Source organism: Lycorma delicatula, chromosome 5, assembly GCF_047948215.1.
Source record: "Lycorma delicatula isolate Av1 chromosome 5, ASM4794821v1, whole genome shotgun sequence".
Classification (NCBI taxonomy): Eukaryota; Metazoa; Arthropoda; class Insecta; order Hemiptera; family Fulgoridae; genus Lycorma; species Lycorma delicatula.
The window spans coordinates 28,831,354-28,842,729 of record NC_134459.1 but is presented as its reverse complement, the minus strand read 5'-3'; the positions used below and the strand labels follow the sequence as shown (position 1 = coordinate 28,842,729).

General features: G+C 26.2%; 1 protein-coding gene across 12 annotated transcripts in view; it reads right to left on the bottom strand.

Moving 5' to 3' along the window:
• Positions 1-3,131: 3,131 nt before the first annotated feature.
• The window catches only part of Mgat2 (alpha-1,6-mannosyl-glycoprotein 2-beta-N-acetylglucosaminyltransferase), an 858,981-nt gene continuing 850,736 nt past the window's right edge, over positions 3,132-11,376 (bottom strand). For 10 of the 12 annotated variants that reach the window (XM_075365853.1, XM_075365856.1, XM_075365854.1 and 7 more), the window contains one exon: positions 3,132-7,999. In XM_075365853.1, coding sequence (XP_075221968.1) covers positions 7,975-7,999 — 25 coding nt within the window. In that variant the 3' untranslated portion in view covers positions 3,132-7,974. Of the gene's footprint in view, positions 8,884-11,376 lie in introns of all 12 variants that reach the window. The other 2 variants (XM_075365863.1, XM_075365862.1) reach the window with 2 other exon arrangements.

The window sequence follows — 11,376 nt, the reverse complement described above, 5'->3', positions numbered from 1 at the left end:
TTCTTATGACATGTTCATGTCTTTATAAATTATTGTTCTTAAGCACCGAAGCATTGGTATCGATACTCGCCGGAAAGCTGTTCCGATACTGCTTTTTGGGAGAAAAAACATTACATTTTCCTATAAAATTTGTTTTAACTTAAAGCCAATAAAAAATAAACCTAAATTATAAAAATCAGACGCACGAAAATGGTTCTTGTTTTTGGATATCCTAAGGCAAACGGACAAAATACGTCGCTAAAAGTCTAATTCACGAAAAAAGGGTCATGAAAAAGATTTTTGCTTTTTATCATGTAAACATCGAAGTGAATGTGCAGTGTCTACTAAAATACAATAGAAATGGATATTATTTAGATAGCACGTCACTGGAGAAAGACACTGGCGGTCTTGAAAAGGCCCGCTTAGTAATTCGGCTGCCGAGAGAGTCGAAGTTGCCAGGTTATCAGCATTTAATAGATTAGATCTGAAAAGTGTCTGATCTACGAGTTTCCATAGTTTATAAAATAGTAGCTGAGCCGACTTGACAGTCCTAACCTATAAGTAATTCTTAAAGAACTGTTTTGGTTCTTTATTAGGCGGCAAAAATCGCTGCAACATTGTAATTTTAGAGATATGTAGAGATAGCGTCTTTTTTCCCTTACTGCGATATCGTTTAAGTCTATCGACAGTATGCGGGCCTGACCTTGAAATAAAATAGCCCTTACAAATATTGAACTTTACTCGTAGGAAACAAAAAATAGTTTATTACAAGAATTTAGTTCAGTTAATCATTGTAAGAGTTCATATTTCAAAATAGTATCATCTCATCTCTAACCATTGCAGAAAAAATGTAGCTAAATATAATTTTCACAGAATAAAATAATTGTTGATAATAAACGTGCAGTGACGTACGTGATGTAACCTAGAGTTATTAGTTTTGACATTTTTCAATAGAGTGCCCATTCCAAAATGATCATGGATCATATTTACATAATTATTCCAGATACCTTTGACCTGACTTTTTTAATACTATAATGATTTTCATATTGACTACCTACTGCATTTCACTCATAGCCTTTCTGCAAATATCTGATAATTACCATATTGTGAATGATATCGCATGAAATATAACTCTATATGTATGGATTGGTTGATATAATAATTTAATAATCATTGTAACTAATTTTGTTAAAATAATGATTGGTACACTAATTAATATTACTTATATTTCTTTAATAATATAAATTGTTAATTAAAATAATTATTAAAAACTGTATTATTATCTATTAGATACATTAAAACCTACCAGACAGTGTAAGTGTAGTAAAAACAGGTAAAATTCTGAATTATACACTATTTAAAAAAAATTAAATTCTTTTTTATCCATAGATGATTGATAGCCAAAAATGTGTTTCGAATGTACATCCTATTGCAGAAGGTTAATGTATCTGACACACCTTAAACAAGGTCTTAAATAATAATAAAACCTTCAACTATTGTATTAAAATAAATAGGAATTTTATTATAGTAATTTTTCAAAAATATACTAAACAATGAATTACTATAGAATCATTTAGTAAAAATTAGACAGTTAGACTGACTGTACATTACTGTAAGCATACTTCTTAAAATATAAGAAAGTCCTTCATATTTTTCATAGTTATTTATTATTATTATTCAACATTGTTAGTTTATCTGATACAACAGAATTTTCACACAGTGTATTGATTCTCAATTTATTAAATTTAGTTTTGGGATATGAATTTCTGTCAGTAGTATCAGTATAACACCCATTAAAAAAATTGTCATATTTTTCCATGGTTGAGGTCATACCTTATAATAATAAATTGTTTTTTTAGATAAAAAGGAAACATGAAAATTTTGTAGAACATACCAATTATTAAACAGTTTTTAGTCTAAGAAGTTTTTTCTTTTTCTGTATACCCTCTGGAACCAGTGTAAGGTATTACTTCAGAGATTGAATGAGGATGATAAATATAAATGCAAATTAAGTGTAGTCTTGTACAGTCTCAAGTCAACCATTTCTGAAATGTGTGATTAATTGAAAACCAACCACCAAAGAACAAGTGTATCCACGATCTAGTATTCAAATCTGTATAAAAGTAACTGTCTTTAGTAGGATTTGAACCTTAGAACATTTGACTTCAAAATCAGCTGCTCTGCCATGACAAGTTCACCACCAGACCAACCTGGTGGGTTAGTCTAAGAAGCTAGTCTTTATTCTTCACACTATTTTCACCTATATTAACATCAGTAATATTTGATCTTGAATTCAATTCCCAGCAAAGATCTGGATTTTCATTTGTCATTTCATTTACCTTATAAAATGTATGTATATGGTATACATATGTATTATGTGTAGTATTACAATCTCAGACTTCTCTGAGGTTGTAATACAGAAATAAAATAATCTAAATTTAAGTGTTTAATAAAGTACTTAACCCACCAGGTCAGTCAAGCTGTAAATTTGTCATCACAAAGGTGTTTTACAGCTTACTTTGGTGGTTGGGGCTCAAATTAACCAAACATCTAAGGAGTGCTTGGACTGAGTCTGAACACAAGTACACCTCATTTACACATAATAATGTCACCCTCATCTCATTGGGCCATCAGGTAGGTAATTGTTCACAAATTGAACAAATTACATAGAAAATGAAAAGTTGAACACATTAGGAATAGAAAAAAAATAAGGAACATGACTTGATAGCATAAAATATAAGTTGTGGAGAAATTCAATTTTCCAAATAACTTTTCAGAACTAGAGTCACATTATCACTCAAATTATTATCTGTTCATATAACTTCTCTTACATTTCTACTCTCATTCATTAAACCTTTGTTTCTTTCTGATTGGTGACAATAAACTCAATTAGTACAGTCGCTCTCCAATATCTTTCTTTTTAACTAATCAATAAATGTTGATACAAATCCTTTTTTTAGAGTTTCAAAAGCAATTAATTGCATTCTTTCCAACAATTAATTTAATTTCAACATATGCATCTTATCACACATTATATTTTCTTTATTGTAAAGCATGTATTTCTAATCTAGTTCCTACAGAATTGAAAATAACCAAAACAGGAAGAATTAAAAATAAATAAATAATAACGTTAAAAAATTATAAAACAAATGTTCTTGTAAACAGTTTTATTTCATACACCATTTAATTTAAATAACTTTTAGTGGACAGTCTTTTGTTCTTTGAAAATTAATTCAGCTGAAAACAATAATATTTTTAAATAGAAATATATATTATTTATTTGTTTATGATTAAGATACATTGTTCCTTTGATCAATGGCTTTTCATACTAATATTAATCTGTCTATCTTCTTTATTTGCTACTTATTGCAGACATTATCCTTAGAAATATACATAGTTATTTCTTATACACTAAAATAAAAATATATAAAAATGTATATACAAAACATATTGTTACAACACAGCAATCTTCATTTTTTCCTTAAACAAAAAATAAATACAATATTAGTAATAAAAAATTCACCCAGTATTTTTTATTGCTATCTTTAAAATTAAATTACACTTTTTCATCATTTACTGAGAAGTTAGTCTTCAATTACAATTTTACCTTGATGTAGAAAACTATAATTTATAATATATAAACAAAATTCAGATAAATTATATAATTAATATAATATATTAATCGTGGCTAAAATTTTTAATTATTCTGAAACCAAATCAAAACAAGTTATCAGAAAAATAATTTTATAAAAGAAACTTTTCAAAATACCAACATAATAATTGCTTTTTAACAGTTCATATTTATATTTGTCAATAGCAGATCCAGTAAGGAATCAATGGATTTAGTTGAACCTTTTAAATAAAAGTAAAACTGGGTAAACTTGTGTATTGTTGCTACAAGAAAACAGGAGAAATTAATAGATCATTTCACATAATTCACAATTAATGTTACATATATCTTTAAAATTCATTTCCTATTTTTACCATTTTTTTTCTTTTATGACTAATTATTTAGGTTATTAACCAAAAGATACCAAAACTGATTTATAAAGTAAAATCTTAGCCATAAAATGATAAATCCAATATGAGGATAATAATCCAAGTTATTACAGAACCATCAGGCTGTAAGTTAATTCAACTGAATTCAACATGGGATGCAAAACTCTCATACTATTAAAAAAAAAAAAAAATAATAATAAATAAATAAAATAATAATAAAAAACATTATATTATTTATTATCAATTTACTTAGTTTTTAAGTTGATTGTTACTGATGGTTAACAAAAGTATAAGCAGTAGTGAATTACGTGAAACAATAATCTGCAGTTTTATAGCATCTCGTAGCCATCTTACCTGTTTTTCATACTAAATTATATTACTATAACATTTAGTAACAAGATATATTTACACACTTTAAGCATTAATGACTAAGAATATTAAAATTGTATACATATTCAAATGAAGTTTGTTGCTTAAGTTAATAATAAAAAAATGTATGTTTTTTTTTGTAAACTTAATAGTAAAAAGTAAATCTTTTAATATTTCATTTCTTATGTTTTATAATCATTGTTTTTTTTAGAATAACGAATATTAAATAACAAAAAATATCGCTTATGATAAAATTACAATTCTACAAATTATAATACACTTTATTTAAATTTTTTTTAAAAATCTCTCTGTATCTGGTTAAAAATACAAATAAAAATAACATATCAAAACAAAAAAAGAAGATACATATGGTATTTTATTGTAAAAGGCTAACCACACAAAAAAAAACATTTCATTATTTTATTGTAAACACAATATATATTGATAAAATAATTGAATGATATATAAGTCACATTAAAAAAATGTATATTTATACATATAATAATTTTTTTGTGTTACAAAATATTTTGATAATTTTCAAGAAAGCATTTTGATATTAGTTCAAATTAAACAATCAAGATTGCTGAACAGTAACACAATACATTAAATGTCACTTAAAATATATTTTATATCTTAAATATTACATGACTAGAAACATTATTTTTAATTAAACTAACTACAATCAGAGATCAGCAAAGGAAGCCACTTTTAGAATAATAAAGTCATATTATCGCACCATCATCATGTCAAAGCAATTTACAATTTAATACATACATACATACATGTACATAATTATTACATTAAACACATTAATTTATAAGTTATTTAAAATCATACAAACAGGGACAGCAAGGATTTCAATTTTATCAGTATGACATCATTCATTTAAATGCAATTATTTCTCTTTGTGTATATTTAAGAATGGCACATTAAACTAAAATTATGATAAAATTTCATATTATACACACTGATGAAAAAAAACTTAAAAATTAGCAATAATAATTCCCTTACCAAATATACAAAGTAAACAGAATGATTATATATTTTTAAAATTAAATTATATATATATATATATAATTTTAATTGCTTATAGTGAATAGTAACTGACTTGTTATTCCTACACTGACTCATTTGTAAGATCAATAAGATAATATGTCGATGGAACTACACTCTGTCTGAATTATTTTAAATTTTGATTAACTTTCAGTTTTTCATTTACAATATTTAAACATGCAGAAGTAGAAAATTTACATAAGTAAATCATAGTAATTTTCAGACAATTCATTATCCATTCCTGCTCTGATCAAGATTTTCCTTGATCCTTTCAAGCAAATGGTGGGATATTTATTTTTTATTCATGAAGTGTCATGCCAAGTGCTTTGACACTAGAGTAGTCTAAAAAATGGATTTTAATGACTAAATTGGATGTACAGACTTACAATTAATGGTCATTTAATACATTTTCCTTAAAACTATGGTTAAGAAATTGTATTCAGCCCACTAGTTTGAATTAACTTAATATCCAGACTACCGAAGTTCAGATTTAACAAGTTGTGTAGAAGTACAATAAATTTTATTCATCCCATCATTTTCTGATTTTAAAAATTTTGTATAATTAGGAAATTTTGACTACAGAAAAAGAAATATGCAAATCAATCTAAAATAATTTTCACTATCTGTGGTCCAATTATGGCATTATTTTACAACTCAAGTGTATTAATGGATAAAGCCATCACACTTAAATACTAATTAGATGTAAAGTTTACACTGTATTTTTAAAAATTCTAAATGAACTATAAATTTCTGCAAAAATTATAACATTTCTAAAATTCTTGTTTTAACTATTTTATTATTGTAAAAGTTGATTAATCTTATTTATTAACTAGCTTAATGTTAAAAATTTTTTTTTTGAACTATTTTGTTACTATATTACAGTAATATAACCTGATTAACTATGCAGATCCACTATTTTACTAGTGCCTTGTGGAACTTTGGACCCATGACTAAAGAAATCTTGAGGTAATTTTAGCTTAAAAATTCAGAATTAATATATATGGAAATATCCAAAAATATAATTAAAAAATTGTAACACTAATACACTTCTGTGTACCAATAGTGATATTGAACAAATAATTTTTGTTTGTGTATTAAAGAAAAAGATTTCATTCTTTTCATGCTGCTATGTAGGTTTTTCAAAAACTTGATCACCCAAAGCATATCGTAACTCTGTCTTGCTGCTTCTATCTCAGTCAGTAATTAACAATTCAAGCCTAACTGCCATAACTTTATTTTTACGTAGTTTTTTCACTCTTTTCAATTATTTATTTATTTTAGTAACTAACTATATCCACTTACAGTTACTAATAAAAGATGAATTTTGCATTATAAAATTTCTAGTTCAGACTCCAAGCCAGAACCTTCTGGATGAAAGGTTCTGCCATGGAGATTGGGATGACAATAGAATATTTGAGTTATTTTTGGGAAATTTTTATAACTTTAAAAACCAAGCCATCAAAATAAAAATATCTGTTTAGAAAATAATTTACTGAAAAAAATGTAAGTAAACAGATAACACACTATAAGCAAATAAAATCATAAAATATAGAAAAAATTAAACTATTACTATAATAAAATACCAATATACCAGTGTGTGTGTGTATGCACACATATATTATTTGCCAGCACAAATAATTTCTTTTTAAACATAATATATTCAAAATTTATAAAATTATATCAATGTATTTCTTTAAAAATTAAAAAACAGAGAAAGAAAAAAATAGCTATATTTATAAAAAGAACTTTTTTATGAGACTTTTCAAATACCACTGTTATCAGTTCTATCAAATGAATAAATAATACAATAATTATAAAAAAATAAAAAGCCCAACTACTAATTGTAGACATCTACCTAAAATAATTAGGAAAAATGAACAAAAAATCATTAAATTGTTAAAAAAGTTTGTCTTCTTTTCTCACAGACATATTTTCAGGATACAGTTAGCGATATGAAATTTAATATTACTTCTACATTTTATGTTGTATTCAGGTGCCTGTTAGTTTCAACAAAGTGGAGACCATTAGTCATCGTTATAGCCTGCAAAGGCACCCGACTATAATATAAAATGAGAAAATAATAAATTACTAACTTGTATCCTGAAAAAATACTTGTAAGAAAAGAAAGAAAACCCTGTTTAACTATTTTTTTCTTCATTGTTCATAATTATTTTATGAATTTTTGTTTTTTAATAATTATTTTATTTAGCACTTTTTTGTTGTTTCTATAACTTTACCATTCCATATACTAATCATCTAGATATGAACTGGTAAAAGTTTTTATGTTTTTCTAGAAACATTGTGCTAGTACTTAAGCAGAAATTTGAATGTTAACAGTAATGAATACTGGCAACATTCAGAGCTCCACTAAAACACAGTTTTTCATTTGATTAGTATAACAAAATTGCCTTTTTTGAGAGAGTTTTCCCTTTCGTTACTGTCTTATTATAGTTTATTAACTAAAATTATAACAATAAATGTTCATATAATAAAAAGAAATCTCCGACAAAAAGAGTGTTTTTTTATCTTTCTGTTATAAATGTTTGTTTCCAGTCGCTTTGATTCTAAAGTTATTCACATTAGGCTTAACATCTGTGTCCTGTTATAAGAAAAGAATATAAAAATGTGAGAAGAAAATTTTTCATTTCATAATAAATAAAATTATTAAACCATTTCTATGATCAATTCCCAATAAGGGTTTGGCATTTTCTCAAAAAGTCTACATGAAAACATTAAACAAATTTTGGCAGAATAGTACAATTAGGTAACCTGAATTTTGAGTTGACATTTGTAAATCTCTTTTATGGAAAATTAGTAGTTTTCTAATATAAAATTACTCCTGTTAAATTATCTGATTTAACAAGGTAAATTTTATTTAATAGACAAAAATTTCATATCAACTGAATCCTTTAGACACTGAACAGCTTGATGAAATCTGATAACACTTTAAATTCTTAAACAGCTCACTTTTAAATCATTATGAAAATTATTCTCCTAAAGTACATTTGGAGCTAGTTATGCAGTTTCTTTTCACTGGAATTAATAACGGCAATGATGTTAATCTTAAAAAGGACCAATCTTAAACAAGAAAGCCAAACTGTTTTTAAGGTAGGCACCAATTGATTACTCCAATGAACTATATAATTTTCTATAAAAATGTCCTATGAAAGAGAAATGCATGTTATATACCCATGGTACAATAATAAAAAAATAATTACTCATGAGTCATGTTTTATTTTGCACCATATAATAAAAGTTAATTTGAATAATTAGTAGAATGTTATATGGTTTTTAACAGTTATTTAAAAGTAAATTAGCATAGCATAAATTTATTTAACAAAAATAATGTTTTCTCAAGAAGCATTCAATACAAATAGAGCATTTTTTCATACAATTCTATATTAAATAATAGATACATTATTAATATTAATCACATTCTATATACTATTCCTCTTTTCCATACCTAAACAGCAGTTTTATTATCTGAAGAGGAAAAAATTAATTAATAAAATTTTGACATATTTTTTTTAAATTTTCTTTAGTCGCATCAACAATAGGATCATTAGAAACTTAGTGGATTGTACCGGTAAAAGTGTAATCTTGAACAAACTAAGGTTGACTATTCCTGAGATGTGTAGTTAATTGAAACTCAACATATATTATAAAAATACAGAACACAAGTTACAAACATGGAAAGTGAATTAAATTACTGTTTGAGTCCATATTTTAATAACTGATAGATAAATATAAAATTAAAGACTTTATTTGGCATTTTAGTTAAAAATGACTATGGCAATTCATTTTGTAATATACTGGATTAATTATAATTGTTTTTTCAGTGTGCTGTAGATCAGTGTTATAACCTGCTCATAATTAGCTCTTTTGTAAATTAGTGATTATTCTACGTATTAGAAGTCTTTTGCAGCCAATTTCCAATTGTTGGAAAAAAAAAATTTTAATAATCCAAATGGTGGTATTATAAATGATAAATATTGCTGGAAACTAGCCCTTTTTATATTATTAATTTTCACAAGTAATAACAAACTGTCAATCAACAGTTAATGTAAGAGGTGAAATTAATTATTCCTATTTTATAAGTGAAATTTATTTTTCCTGTAATTTATAAGATTTGCTGTGCCAATTTACATCAATCATTTTTTAAGAAAGTTCTATAGTCATGAAAATATTTTTTTATGAGCAAGTAAAATTTGGTTCAGTTGGTCAAAAAAATTATATTATGTTACTTTTGTATTTAACTTTACTTTACTTTACTTTTACTTTATTTTTTTTTTATATGGGTATAAAAACAATTACATTATCATATAATTATTATTATTTATGATATACACCACAACATGTAACAAATAATATTCTTACTTATGTGGACATATTTATTCATTTAAGTTATTAATATAGAACTCAAATCTGAGAAAATAGATTACACAAAGAAATTATGAATATTTTTCATATATTAACAGTTTCATTGCCATTAAAATTACAAAAATAGCACATTAAAAACAAGAAGAATGCCAAAACTGACTAGGATTTGAATCCAGAACTTTCTAAATTAACAGAAGAGAATTACATTATTTTGACGTTAGTGGACCTTTGTTGTGAAATTATAATTTTAAATTGTAATAAATGGTATCTACCACTTATAAAATTATTTTAATGGTTTAAAATAAACAAATAGATGATCAAATTTTATACTATAAATATCAATGCTGCCACTCAATTGTAAAATAATATTATAATAATTTACAGAAATTAAAACTATTCAAAATTAGTTTACTCTAAATGATCCAAATTCCTAAACAAGGGATGAAATCTTAAACAATGTTTTAAAAAAAAATTACAATGAAATTTTATAATTTTTTTTTATTCCTTCCTAAATTAACATATTCTTAGAGTATTTCAATACAGTATATTTATTTTCTTTCAATGATCATTAAAGCCTATACAATAAACTGATAAGAGCTGCTTTTAAATGAATTTCCCAAGTACTACTTAATTTTTCTAAACTTCTTTTGAACTTTCTTTGAACACTCAAATTAATTGGATTAAGATCAAAACCTTCCCCTGGGAAGGTACCCAAAAATAAACCACAACTACTTTCTGTAGGCACTGCTGCCGTCTCCCGCTAGATACATTTACTAAAAATTTGTCGTGCTCAGTTAGCTAGGAAGCATTCATAAGAAATCATTGTAGTGGATAGAGTGCTTGGATTTTGAAGCAACCCCCCCACCACCATCCCCCCTAACGGTCTTGTGATTTTGTGACGGTAAATTTTACGGAGCAATGTGCTAACATCAAATTCTGTTTCCTATTAAAAAAAAAACAGCAGCAGAAACAGTTTCAATGCTTTGGGGAAGCTTATGGGAAGGAAGCTCTAAGGCAGGCAAAACATTTAATTTGCCCATTCCTCAACATTCAGAACAGATGAAAATGTTTAAAAAGTGCACAATGCCATCATGTTTGATTGTTGCAAAACAATCAGATAATTGAAGGAAATAACTGGAATTTCCTAGAGTTCATGCCAAAGAATTTAACCAAAGAATTGAACATGAGACTCATTGCAGCAAAGTATGTTCCAAGACTGCTTTCCAATGACCAGAGGGAGAACTGTCCGAGAATGGTGCCAGGAATTGAAAGAACAGATACAGACTGACCTGGATTTTTTGCCAAAACTCATAACAAGGGATAAATCTTGGTGTTACAGCTATAACCATAAAACAAAACATTAGTCCAGTCAGTGGAAGACAGCTTCATCACCCAGACCAAAAAAAGTGTGGCAAATGAAATCAAATGTGAACACCATGATGTTTTTTTGCAATCAAAGGAAGGAGGATTCATTTGAATTTTCCTCATGGCACCACAGTGTACTAACATTACTATCTGCAAGTGTTGAAGTGATTCATGAGGCAGTGAGAAAAAAACGATCTGAATTGTAGCGATCAGAGGACTGACTGTTTCATC